This window comes from Mixia osmundae (genome assembly GCF_000708205.1).
Source record: "Mixia osmundae IAM 14324 unplaced genomic scaffold scaffold_1, whole genome shotgun sequence".
NCBI lineage: Eukaryota > Fungi > Basidiomycota > Mixiomycetes > Mixiales > Mixiaceae > Mixia > Mixia osmundae.
Window position 1 is genome coordinate 1,839,909 of NW_014575563.1, and position 24,061 is coordinate 1,863,969.

The 24,061-nt window shown below is 55.5% G+C and overlaps 8 protein-coding genes across 8 annotated transcripts; 4 read left to right on the forward strand and 4 right to left on the reverse strand.

Moving 5' to 3' along the window:
* Window positions 1-40: 40 nt before the first annotated feature.
* Window positions 41-1,954, forward strand: L969DRAFT_92129 (uncharacterized protein; the record flags this gene model as incomplete). Its single annotated transcript, XM_014715799.1, has 5 exons — window positions 41-715; window positions 762-879; window positions 928-1,122; window positions 1,175-1,611; window positions 1,658-1,954. 5 exons carry the CDS (start codon window positions 41-43, stop codon window positions 1,952-1,954), a joined length of 1,722 nt encoding a protein of 573 aa, XP_014571285.1.
* A 3,104-nt stretch (window positions 1,955-5,058) lies between these two features.
* On the reverse strand, window positions 5,059-7,557 carry L969DRAFT_44481 (uncharacterized protein; the record flags this gene model as incomplete). The annotated part of the gene is made up of 9 exons (XM_014715800.1): window positions 5,059-5,475; window positions 5,554-5,663; window positions 5,716-5,900; window positions 6,048-6,132; window positions 6,230-6,266; window positions 6,320-6,564; window positions 6,616-6,945; window positions 6,995-7,063; window positions 7,122-7,557. 9 exons carry the CDS (start codon window positions 7,555-7,557, stop codon window positions 5,059-5,061), a joined length of 1,914 nt encoding a protein of 637 aa, XP_014571286.1.
* Window positions 7,558-7,670: 113 nt separating this feature from the next.
* On the forward strand, window positions 7,671-9,453 carry L969DRAFT_57494 (uncharacterized protein). The gene is made up of 5 exons (XM_014715801.1): window positions 7,671-7,712; window positions 7,903-8,187; window positions 8,253-8,406; window positions 8,866-8,959; window positions 9,105-9,453. Exons 1-5 carry the CDS (start codon window positions 7,710-7,712, stop codon window positions 9,298-9,300), a joined length of 732 nt encoding a protein of 243 aa, XP_014571287.1. The 5' UTR covers window positions 7,671-7,709; the 3' UTR covers window positions 9,301-9,453.
* On the reverse strand, window positions 9,443-10,117 carry L969DRAFT_92132 (uncharacterized protein; the record flags this gene model as incomplete). Its single annotated transcript, XM_014715802.1, has 3 exons — window positions 9,443-9,606; window positions 9,659-9,816; window positions 9,864-10,117. 3 exons carry the CDS (start codon window positions 10,115-10,117, stop codon window positions 9,443-9,445), a joined length of 576 nt encoding a protein of 191 aa, XP_014571288.1.
* Window positions 10,118-10,196: 79 nt separating this feature from the next.
* Window positions 10,197-16,377, reverse strand: L969DRAFT_14904 (uncharacterized protein; the record flags this gene model as incomplete). The annotated part of the gene is made up of 6 exons (XM_014714929.1): window positions 10,197-11,328; window positions 11,376-11,490; window positions 11,544-12,262; window positions 12,312-12,521; window positions 12,567-15,962; window positions 16,019-16,377. 6 exons carry the CDS (start codon window positions 16,375-16,377, stop codon window positions 10,197-10,199), a joined length of 5,931 nt encoding a protein of 1,976 aa, XP_014570415.1.
* Window positions 16,378-16,392: 15 nt separating this feature from the next.
* L969DRAFT_168385 (uncharacterized protein) lies at window positions 16,393-17,583 on the forward strand. Its single transcript, XM_014715803.1, has 4 exons — window positions 16,393-16,561; window positions 16,614-17,024; window positions 17,078-17,246; window positions 17,300-17,583. Exons 1-4 carry the CDS (start codon window positions 16,520-16,522, stop codon window positions 17,440-17,442), a joined length of 765 nt encoding a protein of 254 aa, XP_014571289.1. The 5' UTR covers window positions 16,393-16,519; the 3' UTR covers window positions 17,443-17,583.
* A 123-nt stretch (window positions 17,584-17,706) lies between these two features.
* On the reverse strand, window positions 17,707-23,012 carry L969DRAFT_97980 (uncharacterized protein; the record flags this gene model as incomplete). The annotated part of the gene is made up of 12 exons (XM_014715804.1): window positions 22,593-23,012; window positions 19,838-22,536; window positions 19,678-19,788; window positions 19,493-19,621; window positions 19,307-19,445; window positions 19,142-19,253; window positions 19,015-19,091; window positions 18,780-18,964; window positions 18,629-18,689; window positions 18,406-18,544; window positions 18,306-18,337; window positions 17,707-18,198 (listed from the first exon to the last, which is right to left on the reverse strand). The coding sequence occupies exons 1-12, from the start codon at window positions 22,596-22,598 to the stop codon at window positions 17,707-17,709; spliced, it is 4,182 nt and encodes a 1,393-aa protein (XP_014571290.1). The 5' UTR covers window positions 22,599-23,012.
* Window positions 22,901-24,061, forward strand: L969DRAFT_84579 (uncharacterized protein). The gene is made up of 4 exons (XM_014715805.1): window positions 22,901-23,052; window positions 23,106-23,133; window positions 23,183-23,761; window positions 23,820-24,061. The coding sequence occupies exons 1-4, from the start codon at window positions 23,017-23,019 to the stop codon at window positions 23,999-24,001; spliced, it is 825 nt and encodes a 274-aa protein (XP_014571291.1). The 5' UTR covers window positions 22,901-23,016; the 3' UTR covers window positions 24,002-24,061.

Sequence of the window (24,061 nt, forward strand, 5' to 3'; positions counted from 1 at the left end):
ACGTCGTGACAGCGAGGCCTTCAGGCTGGCAGCTCCAAGCATGGACCGACAAGCATATAGCGAAGCGCTCCCATCACTTCGCGCTCAGCTTGATGAGCTGTCGATGCTCGTGCAGACATCGTACCCCTCCTTCTACGACGCCCTGCCGTCAAGCTCAGTATGGGTCGAAGTCACTCATAACTTTGACGTTCTCATCGACGTGATCGCTGCCTGCCTTGAGCCACGCGCCTGTACGATCAGTCAGAAGCCTGCAGTGCAGAATTGTCTTCCCAAGACATGTCTGATTGACTGCCGAGAGATTTGCTCCACTGCATCGCTCTACGACAGAATACTGAACGGCCTGGCATCCTGGCCGCTTACCTTCTGTGCTCAGTCTGGCGCCGTCAAGCTCTGGAATGGAAGACGATCAGGCTGTCACGTCGTCCGCAGCCGGTCAGATGAATGGCACGTCGAATGGACAACGCCCACCGAGGACGCGCCAGATAATCAGTCTGCTCGCCACAACACCTCATTCCAAGCATTCTGCGACGGTCTTCGTACAGTGTTTGATCTGCAGGAGCAAGACCATACACTCGGATCGGATTCGCAGCTATTCGCCGAACAGCAGCGGGCTTTGCCGAGAGCAATCATCTTCACACATGCTGACCTGCTATATGATATCGCTGGCGACGTCGACACGCCACTCTTTTCTTCACTCGTGCGCATTGCCGAGCTGGTATGTCGATAGTGTAGCACTGGCTCGCGCTGATACAGCTTCGCAGACCCGGCGGCCCATTGTGCCCGTCTTTGTCTCATCCTTGCCGTCGCGCAAGCTGCTTTCGCGACGGGGTTACAGAGAGCCAAGTCAAAATCTTGTTATCCATCGGCTAGAGACGCAAGGTCAGGAGCCCCGGCATCTCTCGTAAGCTCGCTGACAGACGAATGCAGACGCCAAGAACATCTTGCATAGGCATCTCGCCTCGCAAAGCGACGATGATCAGAACCAAATCCGCCTAGCACGCCCATTAGTCGAGCTGACCATTCAGATCTATGAGAATCTCGTCGGCCTGGAGCTGTCCCAGCTGATTGCCATCTGTGATGCTGTCTGGCCACATGTCCAACTGCGAGCCAGTCAGCTGCATAGTAAGTCGCGCCAAGCTAGATCTGCTACCATCCTCACAGGCCCGTTCGATAGCGGCAGATATTTCAGCTCTATATCGCGTCATCAAAGATATACTGGAGCGCGAAAGAGAAGCGCTTTACGGCACCCGATTTGTCAGCATGGATGCCGCTCCGGGTTCAGCGCTCCAACTTCTCGACCAACAGATGCCCATCGTAGCATCTCCTCTATACATGACGCCGAGCAAGAGGGGAAGAAGCAATGCAACTCAATCACCTACTTCGTCCGCCTGTGCTAGCCCAAGCAAAAGTCCCCAAAAAGCGACGATAGAGCGACGCTCGTCGCCCTTGCTGTCCTTGCCAGTCATTGGTCGGTACCTCGCCATTGCAAGCTACTTCGCCAGTTACAATCCCGCCAAGAGCGATGTTCGCATGTTTGCCGTGGAAGAGCCAGAAGGTGGTCGCAAAAAGAAGGGTGGTGGAACGCGCAAGACAGCCCAAGCGCCGACAAAGGTAGCTGCAGAATACTTTGTATCAAGCAAAGCTGACCACTCGACAGCGTAAATTTGCGCAACTCCAGCTCGGGCCGAAACTCTTTTCGCTCGGACGGATGCTTGCAATATTGGAAGCCATTCTCGATGTTGACGATCGGTCACTGGCATCTTCCGTCAATGTGGACGCTCAGATCATCACCCTGCTGCAGATGGGCTTGATTTCAAGGAGCGTAGCAGCTGCACCCACTAGTATCGACCGATTAGCAAACCTCAAGTTCAGATCGCATGTCACCCTAGCTCAAGCGGACGATCTAGCAAAGACTGTCAATTTGACACTCAGCGAACGTTTATGGGAATCATGAGATAGCTTGTAATGGCACGACAACACAGTCTAAACGATTGAGGTTCTGTTGAAGCCTTCGCGATACTTCAGACCTCCATGCACGCGGAAGCGGTACAGGCAGCCATTCTCTGCGCCATGGGTAGACGTGATCTTGAGTAAGATCATCTCGTAGGCGAGGTTGAGNTCNTTGGCAGAGGCAACGATNGGCCAGGTCTGGGTAGCGCCAAAGTAGTCATCTGCNGGCGTGTAGGTACCATTNGTCAGATAGACCATTTTGCCTCGATCGTCTCCATATTTGAGCACGGCAAGTCGTTGTTCTTCGCTCTGACGCACGAGGTTCCAGTAGGGTCTGTCCGTGTCGTCGTTGAGTATACCCCAAACTTCGAAGTCCTTTGGCGCAATAGCGACGCTTGGCCAGACCGAACGAGGTGCATGGTCGAGCGAGATGTGTGTAATGNAGACTGGCCCGCCAAACTGGATGCCGAGCGTTGTTCTGTTTCCNTTGAATGCCCAGCAGTGNCCGGCAGTCCTATCGATATCCATAGCGTATTCGGGTGGGCGAAAGGGATGACGGGTCGCGTACCACTTCTTGATGGGATTGGTGGTCTTGATGAAGGACTTGCCTGTCCANTTCTTGATGACGCGAGCGCCAGCAGAAGCGAGAGCTACGTCGGACATAGCGACGCCGTCTTGCGCGATAGCCACCTCTCTTTGGACCGCNTTCTGAAGCACGGTACGCATGCCGTCATCGTGGCTTAGAGATCCGTTGCCATTGCTATTTTTGTAGATGTCCGCTTGGAGCTCCTCTACCAATGAACTTTTGACCGTCTCGAAGACAGCTGAGACATCCATTGAGGCTGCCGTCTGCATCTCTCCGCTCGCCCCTGGGCTCCCGCCCATCTGCTCTTTCATGGCTTGCTTGATCATGTCGCTGACTTGCTGCGTTGCAACGCCAGACAGCGCGCCGCGCTCATCTGAGGTACAGCGTTCTTGCACTTGCTCGTTCAAGTGCTCGAACGATTGCTTGAGCTGTCCGTTTTCTTCGACAGTGGTTCCCATCATCTTGGACAATATCTCTGATTGGCTTTGCACGCGCGAGAGCGTGTCGTTCATCGCTCGCAGCTCGTCTTCAAAGGCTTCATGCGTCTGCTTGACGTGAGCTTTGAGGAGGTCGTGTGCATCCTTCAGAGAAGCAACGCGTGCTGACAGAAGGTGAAAGTCTCTTGCTTCGGTCTGTGCAGGGTTTTTGAGCTGGATCAGCTTGTCTGGACGCCAGCGTCAGCATGGACGTCCCATAAACCCGTCATGCCCACGTACCCGGATAGAGCATAGAAAGCACTGCAAATGCGATTGCGATGAATGCTGCTGCACCCACAACACCGTTGAGTGAGGCGTAAGCTCTCTTGAGTAATTGAGCTAATTTGATGCCGTAGCGACCCGGCACAGGTTGAGCATGAGCGTCGTCCGACTCGCTCGCCCGCAAGCCTCCAGATGAAGGGCTGTGATGTTGCTGCTGCTTCTTAGCCGGCAGCCTAGGCACTGCCAATTTTGTGGTCGTGTGACCAGGCCTATCTCCTGAAGTCACCACGGGGCCAGTGCTGCCTGCGTTGTGCTCGGGATCTCCCTGCGATTGCTCGAGAGCAGCCACGATACTTTGAGCATCTTCTGCTGCGCTAGCAGAAGCAAGACCAGCATGTGGTGCCGCCGCGCCCAATGCATTGCCGCCGGGACGATTGGAACGGACGTTACGAAGATGGAATTCGTCCTCGTATGCCGATAGCTCGTCATCTCCCGACATCGAGAGACTGTCATTCCTTCGCAATGACTCTGGATTTGACGGCTCCGCTGTGGGCTTTATTGGCGAGGGAACACCGATCTCGATATCCCCTCCATGTCTCGACAGAAGAGAATCAGGCGTCGACAAAGGCGTCACCTGTACGTGTCGTCTCGCTGTCGTCAGAGCGACAGCAGGGCTCAGCTGAATCGTGCTTGCTGGGCTGAGCGCTGGATAGTGCGAAGCTGCATTTCTGGCTCGACGGGGACTGGCCTGGCTGCGCGACTGTGAACCACCGCGAGTGGGCGTTCCGTGTACACGCGTCTCTGAATGAAGAGGCTGAGCGGGGGATGCGACAGTGTCTCGCAATTGACCATAGCTGTTCATTCTGATGCCTTTGCGACCCACGTCGAGTTGAGAGGTCGCTTCATCATCAGAAGCAAGGTCGTGATCGTCAGCATTGGCACTGTCAGTAAGTCTGTTGGGGTTGCGTTGTTCGTCGCCAACAGGCGAGCCAGCGCTTGATCTTTTGCGCTTTGACTCTGCTTGAGACAACATCTCTGTAATCGGCGGTTGTGGCGCTGTCCCGCTGCCGCTAGCTGCACTGTCGGCTACCAAAGAGTACTCGAGACCTGAGCAAAAGTGTGAGCCTCTTCGGCTCTGCACGTGAAGCAGGGCGACTGACTGGCAGGTGCTACTGGGTGCGCTGAGGCCTCAGATGAATGTCTGCCTGCCGCTGATGTAGATGGAGCCTCAGGATCTCTGTTGTGCGACTCTTGAGACGAGACGAGACTTGCGCTGAGTATCTCTCGATGAGCGCTGCGACCGCGAGAACGAGCTCGCTCGGACACGGTTGACCTGCTGCGAGGTCCCACAGGTTGGTGGTCGCCTGCTGCAGGTTCCAGCGACGACACGGTCGAGCTCAGCTGGGCGTTGAAGACAGCAGTAGAGCGGCGTCTACCCCCAACGGGCGTGCTGGACGAGAACATTCATCGGCTGAGCGCTTTGACTGAGCTCCATTCACATCAGACAGACGCGTACAATCTGGAGCGTTGCGCCAGCCAACGCGCGACGAAGTACATTCTACCTAGCGTGAAAGACGAGAGCAAGGGAGGGGTCGTACGTTGCTCAGCTGACATCGCTCAAGCGGCGTCAGATCATTGCACGACGAACGTTCCGAGACTCGCTCATGATTCTGGTGCGATTCTTGTTTGCTCATTTCGGCTCATCCTCGCACAAGGGTGACCGTTCTCACGGCGAAAAGATAAACCTTTGCGATCCTGCTGAAAACAAATCGGGAAAGCTGCATTCCCGCAATGAGGTATCTATCCGACATAGAGCGCGCGTGACTAATCGTCAAGTAGTCGACAGATTGTGATAAGTGGATGAAGTGCGACAAGGCTCGCACGCACTTTCGCTGATCGCATTGTCGAGTGGGTGCCTTGCGCTAGAGATGACAGCGTTTGATATGTGTGCTCGGGATTGGCGCGATGTGCGAGATGAGTCGAGTCGTGCAAGTGCCCATCGGGCGGTCGAGGAGGGGAGGCGCGAGGCAAAGCAGATGCAGATCTCTTCTGCGTGCAGTGTTGGCCAGATACACTGAAACCAACCGCTGCCCGCAAAGTCCCCGGTCTGACATCTGCAATCCAGCGCAAGTGTTCGAGGACCGATAGCGGAGGCAGACCTGGGAACTCCTCTCCTAGCGAAATCTCACCGCCAGTGCCAACCCTAATTCGGCTCATAAATTTGCTAGGCAGAAGTGTATTCTAAGGGTTAGAGGTAGGGCGAGCAGGCCGCTCGAGACAGTTGCCGATGAGCCAACACCGGAGCTGGAAGCGACAAACTCTTGTAGTCGGGCTCGAGCGAACGGCTGACGAGGCCGAGAAGGGCTGAGAGTATATCGCCAGATGATTCGCCAGTGCCGTCAGCTGTTCGCCAGATAGTCGCCAGAGTTCTACAACGACCGTCAGTATCAAGACGGACGAGCTCAGAGCCCGCAGACGAACCTCGCCAGTGGTACACTGATCGCCAGATGCTGCCAGAGTAGTGTGACAATCCCTTTCGCGCCTCTTGATGACTCTCAGTCTGGCTCTGCGCTTTAGCCCCAACTCTTGCGTGATAGGGAATGTCGAAGAAAAGTGCAATTATATATCCGCTGGCTGAGCAGATGGCTGGCAAGCTTGCAATGTTTCTGCACCAACAGTTGACGAAAGTGGTGGCCAACGAGACGCGACTTGTTTATTTCCTGGTAGTTTATTTCCTGGTGTTTTTTGTAGCGCCGCGCCAATCATTGTTAATGCTCATGAGCTATCATCAGGAGATGGCTGGCTATGCAGACCGCCACGGTGCATCAAAGAGAGCTACACCAATCTCAATCGCGACGTTGCCGAGGCGAACGTCGCAGATGATGCTTCGTCTTCTTTCTTATGACGCGGATCGAGCCGATCGCAAGAGTAGCGCGGATCGTTAGCGCAGCGCTCTCGGCAGACAGAGCTCGTCTTGCTTCGATAGGCTAATTACCTCTGACTGATATCATCTCTTGTGCGTGCTCGTAGCGCTCGGTGCAGACAGATCAGAGCCAGATCAGACCTAGTGAGGCGCGTTGCGAACGAGCATTCTGATGTTGTTCAAGAAGACTTGGATCATGTCTCTGTACAGACTTGGTTGACCCGCAGCTTGCTTTGCGCCTTCTTGCATGATCAAATCTGTCGGTGTGAGCTCTAGCTCGAGCTCGTGCCGTGGCTCTATTGTCTCTGGTGATTTGACTTGCGTTAGATCGATCTGAGTGATCTGATGCCGATAAGACAAGCGATCTTTGTACCTTTGACGGCTAGGCCGATCTGTAGGCATGACAGCTGCGTAAACAACGTCAGGCAGAACCTAAAACAAGCAATGACGAAGCTTACTGGGCGATTCTATGCTGACCGAGATCCGGTAGTCAAAGGAGCGCTTGGGGCAGTAGACGTTCATATCCGCCACTTTACGCTTGATGATGACGCCATTAGGAACGACCTGGCCAGTCTTCTGGTCTGTGGTCACTCGGAGCTTGGCAAAGTTGTCGCTGGGGAAGCTGTGTATGCTGTCGAGATGCCTCGTATGTACATACTGTATCCGCTCGCCGTCGTATTCCTGTTTGTTGGACTCTGCAAAGCGAGTATTGAGCATTTGGTTGTAGAAGCCATGCTGCTGTACTGTCATGTTGCTCTCGAATCTGAAGGTACTTGCATCTGTCAAGACTGGTCGACCGCATCAGCTCGTCACCGACCGGCCTGGTTATGGACGTACTCGTCTCGACAGCGACGGGAAAGATGATGCGCGCTTGTGTACGGTTGTCTATCAGCGTGCCTAGCTTTGCTTCAATCTGCAATTCGCTCGTTGTTGCTCAGCAGCGCATCGACGCAGGCATGCAGACCGCTTGCCTCTACATTCTCGAGAGTCCTCGTGAAGGCCCATATCCAATCGGCGACTTCTCTCGTGAACTCGTCTATCGGCGCCAGACCCAGCATAGACGCCTCGAGCGGTCTGATCGTGCCGTCTAGGGGCAGCTCACTGATTGCAGGCGGTATCTGCACGCCTTCATTGTTCTTGGGAGGCTTGAGACTGTCATTGGAGCTTGAAGGCGATACCAAAGCTGTGTCCTGTTGCTTGACATGCTCACTGTGAGCCGCGCTGCCGTTCATAGCTCGCTTTGCTCGCGCAGGGTTTCCCTGGCTCGTTGCGGCGTCGTCAAACGTTCGCTTCAACGCGGGTGCTGCTGTTGTTGAGTGCGTAGCTTGGGATGCTCCTAATTGTGACGGCAGAGGTGAAGCAGGCCCGTAGCGAGGCGCAAAATCGCTGCCGGGCTGCATTGACATCTGCAGGCAGAGCGCGTTCGACCGCAACGAATGTGGGCCGAGTGGGGTATCGCGAGGCGGGCAGAGGCTGTCAGCACCCATTCGAGCTCATCCGCCAGCCAGACAATTCCCCAGCGAGCCAAGTCCACAGACGAGTGAAGCTCAAGATGGTCAGTAACGCAGTCTGCACGAACCTGTCGAGCCTGCCATGGCCGACCTGACTCTCTTTGGATCGAGTCCCGCTCTGCATCTAGTCTGCGACCAGATCATCCAAGGAGAGGTCATGCCAGGCACATCCCGGGCAGAGTCAGGCCAGAATAATGGACCAGAGGCTGATGTCATGCTGTGCGATGGTCGCAGTCGATGAACATTGATCAACCGCTCGATACCGTCATCGCTGAGAAGCGGAAGAACAACAGGAGCAAGCGAGGCGGTCGTGGACCTCGCAATACCGCTGGAACGGGCGGCGCTGCACCCTCTGCCCCGTCTGCTCGTGATCGCTATGCTGGCAGTGCTCCTGCGTCCAACAAGCAAGCCGCCAAAGGTCAGACCGGCTCGGGCGCCGTCGGTCTCCCCAGCGGCTTGGACGGTCACAAGATCATCGTCAGCAACCTGCCGGACGACGTCACCGAGAACCAGATCAGAGTAGGCCTCCGGTCGCCACAAGACGATGGCTGCAGTCGCTGAACGGCGCCTTCCTGTCTCTGCAGGAGCTTTTCAGCTCGACCGTCGGACCCTGCAAGTCCGTCTCGCTCTCGTACGACTCCAAAGGCAAGAGCAAAGGCGTTGCTACCATCGAGTTCACCAAGCGAGGCGATGCTACCGTGGCCTATCAGAGCTACAATAAGCGTCTCGTCGACGGAAGTCAGTATTTCTCGCTCATGTCTCGTCTGATCTCGTACCCCGGAAGTCTACACGCGCATGGCCTCTCTCATCGATCACGCAAGGCATATGTCACGCTCGCGCTCAGTCAAGTCGTGACTGCTGCATAAAGCAAGCGAAGCTTAATCCCTTCCGCCAGGCTACCCATGAGCCACGCTTGGCAGAGGGAATGTGTTTTCACGCCCTGGTCTTGTCAGTCTTACCAGGCCGGACTAGACTTGATCGCTGCGCTCGATCGGCGGGCAAGCTCGACTTGGCGGGATGTCAGGCTTTCACATGCCTACTCGAGGACTCCCAGAGGGCATTTGCGCAATTGTGACACGCCGAGGCCATGCGCGTGGACTTTATAGATCTCAAAACGATCAGACTCGGGCACATCGCGCAGGAGAAGATTTCTGACGCTCGCTGTTTTGCTTCCTTTGCGTACTTGCGATCTCACAGAGCGCCAGATGAAGGTCGAGATCGTCGTCGACCCCCTCAAGGCGCCCGCTAAGCCTCTAGCCGACCGCATGGGTCAAGCACCAGCCAAAGCAAGGTAATTCGCTTCTACTGGCCTTCCTTGCGGCAACGGCGAGGCAGCAATGTCGAGTCGCGCGATTCCCGAACACCATGCTCATTGAAATGCTTCTCTTTTTTCTCGCTCGCCTGTCAACTGTTGTTCGACTGTCCAATCACGACAGCGCTACCAACAGCGGTCAGGAGAGCAAAGGTAGATCGGGAGGCGCCAACGGCACCGAAGCCAAGCGCGGAACAGGCAGCAAGAGGGGCCGCGGCGGTCGTGGCGGCCGCGTTGCTCGAGCACCAAAGACGGTAGAAGACCTTGACGCAGAGATGGAGGATTATCTCTCGACACAGAACACTACTGCTGCTGCCTAGGACCATCGCACACCCAAAGAATGTACGCAAGCTGTATGACTCGCACCTGATCTCGCGCTCATCTCTGGCGATTTCACACAGCGGATGGCCTTCTTCGTTTGTACAACTAGTTATGCGAATACAACCAGATCTCGGTGATTCGCTACAGCTGAGCAGAAACGATCATCGGACTTGCTACTTCGTCGCGCTTTGCCTTGCCACACATCGCCTCCACAAGCGTGAGAGCCCACAGCAGAGCTGTGCCTGGACCGCGTGAGGTGATCAAATTGCCATCGACAACGACTCTCTCATCCGAGTATCTGTAGTCTGAGTGGGAGTAACTCAGCGGTGCAGCATGGTGGGCTAACACGATACATACCTCTTTCGAGCTGATCTCGCACACTTGGATGCGATGTAATCGTCTTGCCGCGAGCGATGTTAGACGTCTTGACTGCTAGAGAGCCAGCGCAGATGCAGCCGACAATCTTGCCAGCTTCGTAATGTGACTTGAGCAGCTCTTGAACATGCTGATCAGATCTGTCGCTTCATTCAGCTCCATTCGTGCCAAAATAGAAAGAGCTGACGAGATTGTCCTTGCACCTGCTACACCACCGGGCACTAGCACAGCATCGAAGAGGTCATTAGACCGTAGATCCGAGAGGGAAGAGTGCACGTAGATCGGCAGACCACGGGACAGCTCGACTCTTCCTTTGTCCGCTCTGCCAACGCTCACAAGCAGCGGCTTAAGACCAGCTCGCACTAGGACATCATACGGAGTAGACACCTCCATCTCCTCGGAACCATGAGCTACGAGCAGTAAGACTCGCTTTTCTGACATGGCTCTGCACGCTCACGCTGCGACGAGACGCGACATTGGAGCCTTGGCCGGCTTGGCGCTCGACCCTCATCAAGCTTGCTCAAGGCAATCGCCGCTTTTTTGTGATGAAAGGATTGACGGGGCGGGGCGGGGGCGGCGCTCGTCGCTTCGAATCTCCCTTCATTGGCGCAGATGCTTCTGTGCCATTGCTCGTTGTCTGGGTGGGCCGAGTCTCGATAGCCTTGTTGCTTGGCTGCCTACCGACATCGTCTAGATCGATGATCGCAGTCGTACTGATCGTCGAAGCGGATCCAGACTGATCGTGGGCAGTATCAATGCTTTCGCGAATCCGCTTCTTCGTCGTCACTACCGTCGTTATCACCGGTGGTAGAATCGCCTGTTGATCCGGCTTTGATCTCGATTCAGTCTTGACAATGCGCACGGGAGCAGACGAGCCGTCTTGACTCATCCTGAGCCCATTCGGCCTGACTGCCGCTGGCTCGTCTTTCGGCTTCACAAGCGGCAGGGCCGGCGCCGCTCCCTTCTGACTGTTTGAAGAGCGGGCCTTGATCGGCGAGGTCGGCAACACGGCTGGCATCATGACGGAGCTGGTAAAGGTGTTAGCCGTCACCTCGCGATACATAGCCCGGGCCTGTGCATTCTCGATCAAACGGCGCCAAGTAGGATCTGTCCTGAGCGTCGGTGCATGGCCTAGGATGAAAAGTGAGGACTTTGCGCGCGTCAAGGCAACATTCATACGCCGGGCGTCGCGGAGAAAGCCGATCGGGTCCGAGCCTTGGCCTGACCTCACGCAGCTAAATATGATGACGTCCTTCTCTTGGCCTTGAAAGCCATCGACGGTGCTGAAGTCGAGGCGATGAACGATGTCGTCGCCAAAGGCGAGCTTGAACAGCCTGCGCAGCTCGAACACCTGTGCTTTGTACATCGTCACGACACCAACGCGGATGTCCGAGATGGCATCGCCAACTTCTTTGAGAAACTGCTTGAATATTGCTACTCCTACGCGCGCTTCTTCAGGGTTAAAGACTGAATGATTTCTGCCTGTCTGCTGTGCGCCAGAGCAATGCAAGAAGGAGTACGGCGGCAAAAGGGGATTGCGGTGCCACGAGGACGCCGTCAAAGCGGCAATACCAGGACCATCGCGCAGCTCGCCGCCGTAAAAGACTTCGCTCGGCCATGCCGAGATGCTTGGGTGCATACGATATTGAATGCTGCGCAGTGGGGTCAGAAGCTGCTCGTCAAAGCCAAATCGCCATACCTCAGCAAATGCACGCCATCGGCATGGTTTTTCTGCATGCGGACGAAGAGACTCGACGCATAATTCGCGTCTTTAGCAACTGTAGACAGAACTGTGGGCGGCAATTGACGGGGATCTGCGCATCGGAGCGTCAGTGAACTTGCTGGTTGTGAGCTTTTTCGCACTCACCCCCGACCATGATGCAACGCTTTGCGCCGTATCGGAGCGGGATGAGCGAACTGATCTCAACCGATTGCGCTGCTTCATCGATTATGACGGTCTCGAATTGAAATGGCAGTTGCGCCATGTAATCATGACCACTTCCGGAGAGCGTCGCGCAGATGATGTCACAATCGCAAAGAACCTGATTGCGCATCTGAAAACGACGCGTATCCTGCGCCCGTCTTCTGTCGCCCGTCTTGTCCTTCTCGGCATCTAGCCTGAGGCCAAGCTCATAGATCTCACGCGTTTGAATTCTGCGCACATCTGCTAGTCTTCCTCGTTCCTGATCGTCTAGCCCCTGCCTCGCCAGCATGTCCTGAGTCTGAGCTCGCTCGGCTTTCAGTTCTTCCATCTGCCGTCGCAGCGCGCTGAGGGCTTCGTCTGCTTTGTCATCCCCGTGCGAGCCGTCGTTGAGCAGCGCATCAATTTGCTCGTCGATGAACAGGTCTTTCACGGCAGCATGAATTGCAGAGTCTGCGCCAATACGAACAATCTTTGGTACTACCATGCGATTGTCTTCCGCACGCACGCCGTTCTTGAGTCGGGCAGCGATCTCGTCAATGGCAGCATTGCTGGGTGCACATATGAGCAACTTCTCCGAGGGCAGGCCATCACTGGGCTTGCGGCGCGCAAGAAAGGCACCGACGAGGCCAATAATTGTCTTCGTCTTGCCTGTGCCTGGCGGTCTTCGTAGGGGCTATCAGCAAAGTCCGAGGCACAGACCGGCGAGCATACCCTTGGATGAGAGTAAACCCTTCAGCGTCCAGAGCCGCAGCGATTGCAAATGCTTGCGGCTGGTTGACTTGATGCTTCCGTGCAATCGCATCCACCGTATCTGAGCGAGCGGCAACTTTTTGCTTAAGCCTGCCCCGCAGAACATCTTCGGCCAGCTCATAGTAGGGCAGGCTTTGTAGCGCAATGTACTCCCGGATGGTAGTACCGAGACTAATACCGGATCAGTAAATTAACGCACTGACGCCACTGACCTACCCAGTGAGCTTTCGCACATGCCATGACGATTGAGGAGTCATCTGAGCACGACAACCAGTCGTATTGCGTGGTGAACACCGAAAGGTCACATTGAGGGCTGCACCTTGACGTTTGGTGCTGACCACTTTTGCAAAGCATTGCGCTAGCTCATCATGCATACATCGCATGAGAACAATCTCGGTGTCGACAAAGTAGACATTATGAGGCACGCTGCCACCAGGAAAGCTGCAGGTAACTTCGAGAAAGTCATCGATCGACATGCGAGAGACGATGCTGCAAGCCATGATCGGCGTTCCGTTCTCGTGTGCTTCGCGCTTAGCATTGACAAGCTGCTGCCAGCATTCGATGAGTAGCAGCGGCTGCATGACCGCTTGGTAGTGAGCAACACTGCTGAAGCGATCGATGATCTTCTGTGGTTTGATCCCGGCATTGTCCGGCGTTTGTCCATCACTGAAGCTGTCCCATTGCAAGATGCTGCGGAAGAGTGGATCTGTATCGACCTGCTGACGCATCCGTGCAAGATTCTGTCGCCTGTCAGCCTGTCTAGCAGCTTCCACCGCCAAGCGCTCGAGACCTGGCACTTGATGCTGTGGAAGAAGCTTGACGCCTTGCGCCTTTTCGGCCTGACGGATGATGGGCTTCTTGTTACCCAACAAGATATCGATGCCGCGCGTTTCAGTATCGCTCGAGCTCGAATCATCAGCCAGTAGACCTGCCTGCCGTCGCTCGCGTTCGGCAGCAGCATCCTTGTGCGAATACTTGAGGCGCGGTCCTTTGGGCACGATCGGTTTCTGAACGATATTTGCTGAAGGCAGTGGCCTCGGCTTGGGCAGCATACTCGGTATCGGCTTTCCGGCAACGAGCTTGCCGTTCTGCAAGCTCAAAGCAGGATGCAAAGGCGCACTTGCGGGCTCCGTAGTTGATCTGGGCTTGAGTAGCGGCACGCTGCGCTGTACTGCCGCTTTAGGAGGCGCAAGAATCTCTTCGAAGCCGGGCTCGACATAATCGGAGAACTCAGCAGCGTAAAGTGGGTGCATCGATACTGCCTGAACAATATCGCGTTGTTGGTCCTGATTGAGCAGCAGCTTATTCTTCGCAGGGTCCTCTTCCAAACTCTTTGCGAGCTTGCGGACGCGGTGGAGAACGCGGTCAGTAAGCCTTATGCGTTGCCCGGAGAGGCGAGAGATCATGGCCTGCGTGAGTCTCGCAGTGCTCGCGAGCAAGACGATATCGTTGAGACGCATCCAGGCCAGTAAGGCTTCCAAGGGCTCGTTGAGAGATTCGGTCAACTTGACACGGCCTTGCTCGGCCTGCGCAGAAGAGCCATGTCGACTCGAGACAGAGGATAGCAAGCGACACTGGTCGACCAGCCGCTGTCCGAATATGATAGCGTCGCGCATCCAGTCTGTCATCTGCTCGTTCGTATGATTGGGTGCCCAGGTTGGCGTGTGATCGAAAATGACAGCTAATGCATGACACATGAGCGGCCAGAACGTCAGAAGCTGCTCGACGTTGGTACAGTCCGGTCTGGTAATCCATGCTTCGTCCCGCACCAAGCCGTCCTCCTGATCGCAGAGCGCTTCAACTACATCAGTGTAACACCGGACCAGACGCTTTGACGCTGCACAAAGATCAGGGAAACGCTGCGCGTGATCCGCAAACGTTTCCGTTGCTTGTGTGAGGGCAGACAAGGTCTCGCTCGGATAATTGTGCAGGAGCGCACGAAAGCAATCTGCTCTCGTGACAGCATCGTATGCAGTCTTGACGACAGCTTGAGCTGGATTGTGCAGATCGTCTTCAGGCGAGAGCATCAGGCGGACGATCGCAGTAAGAGCTTCTCTGTCCTTGAGAAGGGCCAGAATGTGATCCTGCTCCGTTGCCTGGATGTCCAGCAGAAGATCGCGCATAGGAGCTCTTGTCTCGGTGAGTAGGCTGTTGAGGCGTTTCAACACCGGCTTGAGATCGTTATGCTGACCGAAGACCCAGACGGGACCGGATAGCATCTCGAAAGGCGCAAGCGTGCTAATGCACGATAGCAGTGGCACGATGGCTAGTATGTCATGGCTCGGATTGACGATATCGTAAGTCGCCTTCCATAGGCCGGAACAGATGCGAGCCTGCGAAGAGCGAGCGATCCAATCGATCTGCTCCTGTGTTACAGATGCATCTCGTATTCGCTTGTTCTCGCGTTTCCAGTCTGCGAGGGCGGTCAAGCGTCTGCATATCCTCTGGCAGTCATCGTCGAGGATGCACGCGATGAATGCCCTGACTGGCTTGGTGAGGGAGTCACGACCGGCAGCGAGGTGACTGCTGCGAGCAAAGCCAGCATTGACAAGTACGCGAGCACGTGTATCGATGAGATCGATGAGCTCCGCACGGTATGGCCAATCCTCTGCTGATGATGTCAGGACGTAGAGCAGGGGCTGAACGAGACGCAGAAGCGCAAGGTTGCGAGTCCGCGCATTGAGATGCTCGCGCTGAAAATGATCGAAAAAGGTTGTGATGAGGAGCGAGCAGCCATCGACGAAGGCAGTCTTCGATTGCGCGATGGAGATGAGCAGGGGCATTATCCAGGCACGGTAAGGTCGATTCTCACTTGTGAACGCAGCTTCGTCTTCTGCTTCTTTGGCGAGCAGTGCTTTGTAGGCTGGATTGTCCAGTAGATCGGACAGCGAGACAGTCAGGTATGCCTTGTCGCGCCACATCTCATTAGCGAGTTTGATGAGCAGTTGCGTCCAGACTGATAGTATTGTCGCGAAAGAGTCGTCTGAGCTGCTTATGTGACTCGAGACAAATCTGACGATATCCGTCCGCAAGGCCGCCGCTTGGGCAGCTGAAGCCGGCAGAAGATGAGCTTGAATGATTTCCCCGGAGCATCTAGAGAGTACTGCGCCCAGTACTGTCCACAGGGGCGTCTTTTCACTCGGCGCTGGTGATCGTGACATATCGTTCTCGATCGCATGCTGCTGGTCTGAGATTGTTACCAGCAAGCTCCTGACTTCTGTCTCTATGGTCACATAGTCTTCGTCTGTTTTGATAGCAGACCGAGAAATCATGCGAGAGCACCATTCGCTCAGATCTGGTAAATCGCGCGAGGCAAAGTGTATGTGACCCGGCAGAAGCGTCTTGCTGCGCACCGAGCTCAGTAGGGCAACATGTGTCTGTTCTGACATCGCCGATCTGATGATCGGATTCCGGTAGGCAGCTGGAAAGCAGAATATGCGGTAGTACAAGCCTGTGGGAAGTGCTCTGGGCGCGACGGAGCTCGAGCTAGGACTCGAGGGCGCGATCCAGCGCAAGGTCTCGAGTTCCTGCAAAATGAGCGTTCTTTCCTTGTCTGCCATGCCTGCGCTGAACCGTTTGATCGCTGCCTCATTTTCGCCAATTGACAGATATCTGAACACACTCAAAGGATGAGTAGCCGCAGGGATGCAGAGGTCCGCAGAACTGACCTATCGATCACATCTTGCTTGGCAGTCTGATAGGCCTTTATGCAATCTGTGCACGAGTCGAGCACGCCGCTCAGGAGATCTCTGTGCTGCTGTACGCGTGGATTGCTAGCTTTGTAGGCGAGCAGCTGTAGCGAATAGATGGCAGGCTCATAGGTCCCGTCTTGCTTTGCGCGATGACAGAACCAGTGATGCTCGCTTGTGCTGGCCTCCTCGGGTCTATTCGTGGACTGAGCCAGGCTGAGCACATCGACGCAAGCGAGAAGAGTGGCTGTGACTCTCTCTCTGACTGGATCGATCCTGGCTGTCTGCAAAGCCTGGCTGACTTGCGCAAGAAGCTGCGCGCGAGTAGATGAACTCATGCTGCTGCTTATTGGACATGATTCATGCGCATTGAGCGCTGACAGCGAGCGCCATGAGCCTAATGAGTGACTGACCGGTCGATCACGACGCGGTACATTCATTCGCGATGGTCGCAATCTGCTCTTCGCCGACTTACCAAGAATGACATCAGTGACTGCCAGCGTCGACTTCACGGGTCTCGCAGTGCGCAAGCTTGTCTGTGCTCACCTTGCATCAGCTGAGCTCGGAGCTGCAGGACGTCCTCGAGTCAGATGCTGCCATCAGGGAATCAATTCGGGATGCCACCCGCGATCTCGAGTTGCCCGTCAAGACGATGCTGGCCAGCCTCAACGCGATCCATTCATCGTCCTCCCACGAGTCCATCGTCGAGCGTGCACGCAGTCAGATCCCAGAGATCGTCACGAGACTGGCCAAGCTAGTCTCGTTGATCCCATCCCAACAATTCTGGCGATTCCACGAGAGCTTCAATAGGACGATACAGTCCATCTGCTTTGGACTCTGTCTGATCGTCTATCTCGAGTCAGAGTCTCTTGCGACAAAGTCAGAGGTAGAGACCGTGCTCGGACTGAGGAAAGACCAGCAAGATCGCTTTTCGCTAAGCACAGAGGACTACCTGCATGGCGTCATCTCCATGGTCAATGAGCTCGTTGGTCTCTTCTTGCAGAGAAGAGCTACACGAGCTGACAGTGTGGCGAACAGTCACGCCTCGCTGTCAATTCGGTGACCATGCAGGCCTATCAGACACCCGTCAAAATTTCGCTCTTCCTCAAGGAGCTCTCTGCAGGCTTCAGTCTGCTCAACCTGAAGAACGACAGTCTCCGGAAGCGTACAGATAGCATCAAGTATGACCTCAAAAAGACTGAAGAAGGTACGGTGGCATGCGTGCATGCACATCGCCGTACTGACAACCCGCTACCGCAGTCGTATACGATCTCACCCTGCGCAATCTTTGCGGTCCAGCAAGCGAATCAGCAGCAGATTCGAGCCGCAAGCGCGCTCGCAGCAACGAAGCACAGATAAACGGCAAACGAGAGGATGACATGAATATGGCCATGGCCTCTTAGGCTTTCCCCAGCCAGAGCAGTCAGAACGTAAACAAAACAAAAATGTATTGTGTCTGTTGTATGATCATTGTCGGCGTACTTTCTTTGGTGATACAACTCTGAAGTCAGCCCGGCCGGTGCACGAGCTCGACCTGTCTCCCCAATAGATCTCGACGTGAAAGCAATTCGAATTTTGACAATCTCAGTCCTATGATTTGATCGTATCGTGGTCCTGTCACTCGCCAGTCCGTCGATGCTCCTTGCCGGACACGCGTGGCGGCGCGCTCATTCTTCCATAGGGAATGCCATATCGGTCGGCTCCGGCCTGGCTGACGCTGGCTTCGAGACTGATGTCGCTCGCTCTGACATGCTCTGTTCGACTGATCGAGGTGGTAGAGCAGTACCGGGCTGCTCGGGTCGCGTCGGTTCGCCGGACAAGCTACTGCCGTTCGTCGGCGAGAAAGCTGACGAGCCGAAGCCCGCGCCTTGAAACTTGGGCGGTGACATGGCCATACCTCCGCCAGGATAGTTCTTCTGAGGTGACGAGACCGCCGTGTTGGGTGAGACGGATAAGCCGCCATTGCCATGTGCAGCAGGCACGGGCGACGTCGGATTATTGGCATGTGGGATATCCTCGGGACTTGGTATGGCTGTGCCTACCGCGGCATGAGGTGCTTTACCCGCCTTTGAGAGTGCGTAGTCGCCGCTGTCAAAGTACTTTCGCTCCTGCGCCGGCTCTCGTCTTGAGCCTCGCTCGACATGCGTGTTTGGTCCAGCCTACCGTGAGATTCTTGTTGAGGTGGTTCTTCTTCTGGGGTAGCTTGCCGTACAGCCTTCCTCGACGAATCAGCTCGCATGCCATCATCAGTGCGCTGTATGCTCACCTGAAGAGCTTCTGTTCTTCCTCCGTCATCGACTGTGCCCAGAGGGAGCGTGCGCGAGAGTGTCAGCACAGCTCAGTCCTGCCAGCTCGAGACAGCTCACACTGATGTCCACTTTGTTGCGCTGTGCTGGCAGCATCCCTGTCTTGCTGTCTGTCGTCTCTCAATGTGCCAGGTGTGTAGTAGCACGGCTGCGCAACGCTCGACTGTCTCGTCGCGTGCAATTGGCATGCATTCAGCATCTATGCTAGCAGCAACAATTGATCCTAGGACACCCAATCTGCCGTGACTGCGCTCACCCGTCAGCTCACGGTCAGACGGCTTACGAGAGCAAGAGACATACATGAGAAGGATGCAAATTCCTTCTGGTCCGCTGCGCTGAGCGTGCTGTGTACGGGTGTCAATGTCGGCCGCTCACTGAGAGCAGGCCGAGGCCCAATCAGCATTCCAGACTCGGTATAGTCAAAGTGAACGCACTTTGTGAATTCCGAGTCAAAGTTGCTCGTGTCCGTTGCACTGCCGATCTTGGGGAAGAAGGGAGGTGGAATTCGTTTGTGATAGACATCGTCCCAATTCACGTCCTTGAAGAACGTGTGCCGCCTGACCTCTGCCCCGTCTTCAGGGCCGCCGCCAAGTCGTCGTGCGGGATCGCGTGTGAGCAGCTGTGGTAGCAGACTCAGCATAGTGTGCACGCTAAAGGCACCGCACAGACCTTGAGCAAGATCGAAACGGAGTCCCGAGGCATGTGAATCGGATAGAGCGGTTCATCTTCCAGGATAGCATCGAAGACTACGCGAGTGATCAGCAGCGCTCATTGTCACTAGTCTCGAGGAGCGTACTTTCGTCCTCGTCGTCTCCTCTGAACGGCGACTGGCCAAGCAGCATTTCGTAGATCAGAACGCCGAATGCCCACCAATCGACTGCACGACCATATCGCTGGTCCAGAATGATCTGAAACACGCAAATCGTCAGCCTACTTTACACAAATACCCGAGCAGACATACCTCTGGCGCCATGAATTCGGGCGTGCCGCAAAATGTGCCAGTCGTCGCACCGTACCACATTTCTTCTTTGCAGAGTCCATAATCGGCAACCACGACGTGACCGTCCAGCGTCAGGAGGATGTTATCAAGCTTGAGATCACTGTTCTGCAGGTCAGCAAGCAGTATGATCACGATAAGCGCACACACCGATAGACGATGCCTTGCGAATGAAAGTACTCAAGAGCCATGAGCACTTCGCAAGCATAGAATTTGGCTCGTCGAGGCGAGAACTGCTCTCGCTGAATGTGCAGCATGAGATCACCTCCGCTTACATACCTGCGTGATGACCGAGCTGGGTCAGCGCAATGGCATGTCGACTTTATCGGACTTACGGCATGCAGAAGTAAAGCCGCGTCTCTGTCTGGAAACAAGAGTGCAGACCGAGTAGGAAGGGATGACGCTGCCGGCCTGCTGCGAGGAACACGCGCTTCTCTGATTTGGTACTGCACGAATAATCAGCCTGAATAGCTTCTCTTGTATCACATCACCAACCTCTCGACCTCATCATTCTCGATGATGAAGTCTTTCTTGAGCACCTTGATGGCGTACAACTGGTTCGTGTGCTTCTCTTCTGCCAGCATGACCTTACCGAAGTTGCCTTTGCCCAGCACTGCGAGGAAATTGAAGTCGTCTAGCCCAACCTTGCGCTTCCTCTGCTTCAGTGCGGTGACAGAAGGTGCGGGTGATGCTTGATGAGCCGGAAGAGGCGTCGTGGCTGACGTTCGCTGTGGCTGACTTTGAATGGTTGGAAGCTCGGTCTGCAGGCTAAGGCGAGGCTGCGTTCCCGCTCGAAGAGCGGGTGGATCGTCCGCGTAGCTGCCGATGATAGATCCAAGCGAGCCTGAAGACTCTCTGGCAGGCGGTGTCGGAACGTAGCCTTGCTCGCGGGGACCCAAAGGCTTTGTCGGACTGGGCGGAGGCGAAGCGAGGGAGTGACGCGCTGAGCTTACTGCAATAGGAGGCAAGATGGGCTTGCGCCCCGAAGCAAGTGTCTCTTGTGACTCTTGTCGCTGATGCTGACGATGGCCATCGTCGCCTGTGAGCTGTAGTCGGCCCATGCCACCGTCAAGGTCGTTCACCTGATCACGAGCTGGGCGACGCGGAAGCGTAGACTGAAGATCGCTTGGGTATTGCGATTGGCGAGTCCGATTGATATTGATCTGCTTGACAGACTTGAGCAGCTGGTTCGCCATGACCATCGACATGCCGCAAAAGTCAGGGACCAGGTGCGCACAATCTTGATGACAGGTAAGGTCGCACTCGGTGCATTTGCGACCTCGCTTGCGACCGAAGAGCGGCAGTACCATGCCACAATGGCAACACCAATTGGGTGAGATGCTCGAGATAGGCTCAAACCGATGCGGAATACGATGATTGATCTTATCTTCGTCCTTGTCAGCCTCTGCGTTGGTTTTGGAGATACACTTTGTGACGACGTTGTGGAAACACTTGCGATGGCACACGTACTTGCAGTCCTCGCACTGCATACCGGCGGCATTGTTGAGGAATCCTCGACAGTAAGCACAGAGCACGACGGAGAAGAATTGCTGCTGGACAAATTTGTGACCGTTTTGCTCGTGCACTTCCTCTTTCCGCTTTCGAACCGCACCTTGACGACCGAGGCCGCCAGTTTCTAGTGGGCGCTTCTTGACGTTGCTCTTCACGAACTGAAGATGTAGCAAGATGGCGCCCTCTGGTTCTACTGCGAACCAAGCCGTAATGCCCTCGCCTGACCCGCTCGATCCAGAGCCCTGCTTTTGCTGCCCGTTGGCGCCATAGCCTGCCACAGGAACATCGAGAGCGGCGACATCGTTGCCATCGGTATAGGCTGTTGGGCTGGTTGCTTGGGCTGCATCGGTCTCGACGCGATTGGCAGTCACCCAACGGGGATCCTCGGTCACCCTCTTCCGTCTGAGCTCTTCCACGACATCGTTCAGACGTATCCAGAGCATGCCTATCGGAATCGGTATCTCGCCTGGCCGGCTGTCGTAGACGGTCACTTCGACTTCGTTGGCTTTATCGACATGGATCTCGAACTCCTCGTTCCATTTGTCAATCTTGCTTGCATGTGTCCGTGCTCTCGGTGTATCTTCGACTTTTACGACGACGACAGACTCGGTCTTTGCCTTTGAGCGCTTTGAGGCTACCGGCGCCCGTCCGAGATCGCGTGCATATTTGATGGATATCTGTAGTGCACCCGTGAGTGGCTTCCGGAGATTGTCTCGCGCGTCTTGCTGATTCTCATCGTCGTCAACGTCGGCCATGATATTGAGAGACTGATATCTACGCAGGGCTTGTTGCAGGAGCAAGATCTTCTGTTCACTCTCTACTCGCTTTGCATCAGCATCTTGCCTACTCTTCTTGTCGCCTTCTAGCTGATAAAGCTTGGCGATCTTATCGACGCCTTGCTTGTATGCTTTCTCGGTTTGCAGTTTGAACTCGAGCTGATAGAGCATACGAGCAATCTTTGCACCCGTGAGCGGCGTTTCCGATTTTATGAGGTCCAAGCCAGAGTATTGGGGCTTGCGGTAGATACTTCTTGTAGATCGCAAATCGTCTGCTGTGCTCGCTTCAGGCACCTCCGGGCCATATGCTGGATTTACAGGCTCGTAAGCCGATTGCGATGCGTAGAGATTTGGCTGGCCCGGATGTTCCTGGTAACCATGACGGGCACCCGGCGGTGGCTGAGGCAGCGTCTGCCTGGAGCCTGCAGACTGTCCATAGTAGCTTGCCCTGTCGCCATTGGAGCCGTACGATGCTTGTGGCACGCCAGCCTGAGAGGCAAGCGCTGTAGAACTGCTGCTTGCGCTTCCGCCGGGTCGATCGCTACGCGCATATGTGCCTCGCTGGTAATAATCCTGACTCTGTCGGCTGTATGGAGAATCGCTGCCGGGGGATGAAGTCGAGCCTGTGGGTGTGCCGTGATGCCTTGATGACTGCTGCTGACGACTGTGCATGCTGGGATCGGTCTCATACGAGGAGCGCATCCTGCTCTCCGAGGCACGCGCTTGGAGCTCCCTGAGCGAGTTCTCGAACCACTCGACGTTCTTGAGACCTTCCTTGATCTTTGCCTCGCAGGATCGCTTGGTGTCTGGGTTGGAGGAGGCATTGGCCATGGCCTGGAAGCCCTCGACCATCTTTCGCTCCTTGGAGAGCCTGACGGAGATGTCCTGCATCTTGTTCTGCATGTCCTGCCGGCTCACGACGTCAGTCCTGCATGATCAGTGACGTACTAGTCGGTGCTCACGGCCATCTTGGTCACTTTCAGCAAGGGCCGCCTTTTGCGCGGATGGCGTGATCACGTCGCGCCAATGCTGTCTGCGAGCGCCTTCACACTTTACGTTGGAGCCTCTCGCCAGGTCGTGATGTCCTCAAGGTCGCACGCGAGCTGGCAAGAGCTGACGAGCAAGCGACAGACGTGACGTGACGGCGAACTCGGCCAGACCGAATTTGCGTAGGCCTGCCTCGATAAGCCGGCGATTTCAGGATGATGCCGATCAGATGTAGGACTGACTGCCTATATTGGCAAGACGAGGCTTGGCGTCCTTCGCTGGAGCCTCGAGCCTCTGGCGGCAACAGGCGCTGCGGCAGTCGCGTTTCTCACGCTGACTTGACTCTGACGCGATACCGGCAGTCACCCCGCTGAATAGCCGCACATCGCTTGATCCGTCATGCAGACCGGCAAGCTCTTCGATGTCACCGACAAGGTACGCACAAGTCAAACACACTCATGCGCACCTTCTGATGCTCCTCGAAACAGGTCGTCGTCGTTACCGGCGGCGGCAAAGGTAGATGATGGTGCTCATCACTCCGCACTCTGCTGAGCGCTTCTCGCAGGCATTGGCAAGATGATCTCGACTGGATTCGTGCGAGCGGGTGCAAAGGTCTACATCACTTCTCGGGATGCAAAAGCGCTCGAAGCAACGGCAGCAGAATTGACGAAACTCGGTCCTGGATCTTGTCACGCTATCGCTGCCGACATGCAAAAGTACGATCAAGTCGAGCAGTTTGTTGCCGAGCTCGGCAAGAAAGAGAAGGCTGTACACGTTCTCGTCAATAATGCGGGCGCCAATTGGGGCGCGGACTTGGAGGAGTACCCAGATGCCGCCTTCACCAAAGTCATGACGCTCAACGTCCAGCGAGTCTTCACGCTGACGCAGAAGATGGTACCGCTACTACAAGCTGGAGCGAAGAAAGGTTCGGCGGCAGGAGGTGCGAAAGAACCTCCCTTTGACGATCCGGCGAGGATCATCAATATTGGCTCGATTGACGGATTACGTGTTCCTTCACTGAACACGTATGCCTACTCCTCAAGCAAGGCTGCGCTGCACCATCTGTCGAGAGTGCTAGCCTCACAGCTAGGGCCGACTGGCGTGACGAGCAATACACTCGCATGCGGTCCCTTCGAATCCAAGAGTCAGTCTGGCGCTGGTCGTAACTTCTCGATGCTGATGAGCCTCGTGCGCCCTCTCAGTGATGGCTGCCACGCTTGCAGCAGCAGGTGACGCTATCCGTGATGGCGTGCCCCTCAAGAGGATTGGTTCTCCGGAGGATGTAGCTGGCGCATGTATCTTCCTCTCCAGCCGAGCAGGTGCCTACATCAACGGTGCAACGATTCCGCTCGATGGAGGCATCGTCATCTCGGCTAAGATGTAAACAAATGCATGAAACAGACACAGCATCGTAACCAGACTAGACCTGCGCACAGACACAGAC

Coding starts and splice junctions, on each gene's coding strand:
- L969DRAFT_57494 (XM_014715801.1), top strand. Junction 8,407..8,865: donor TAAGCGTCTCGTCGACGGAA/GTCAGTATTTCT, acceptor GCGATCTCACAG/AGCGCCAGATGAAGGTCGAG. Junction 8,960..9,104: donor CAAGCACCAGCCAAAGCAAG/GTAATTCGCTTC, acceptor CAATCACGACAG/CGCTACCAACAGCGGTCAGG.
- L969DRAFT_168385 (XM_014715803.1), top strand. CDS start 16,520: ATGACATCAGTGACTGCCAGCGTCGACTTCACGGGTCTCGCA. Junction 16,562..16,613: donor TCGACTTCACGGGTCTCGCA/GTGCGCAAGCTT, acceptor TCGGAGCTGCAG/GACGTCCTCGAGTCAGATGC. Junction 17,025..17,077: donor TCTCCATGGTCAATGAGCTC/GTTGGTCTCTTC, acceptor TGTGGCGAACAG/TCACGCCTCGCTGTCAATTC.
- L969DRAFT_84579 (XM_014715805.1), top strand. CDS start 23,017: ATGCAGACCGGCAAGCTCTTCGATGTCACCGACAAG. Junction 23,134..23,182: donor CGTTACCGGCGGCGGCAAAG/GTAGATGATGGT, acceptor CGCTTCTCGCAG/GCATTGGCAAGATGATCTCG. Junction 23,762..23,819: donor CGGTCCCTTCGAATCCAAGA/GTCAGTCTGGCG, acceptor GCGCCCTCTCAG/TGATGGCTGCCACGCTTGCA.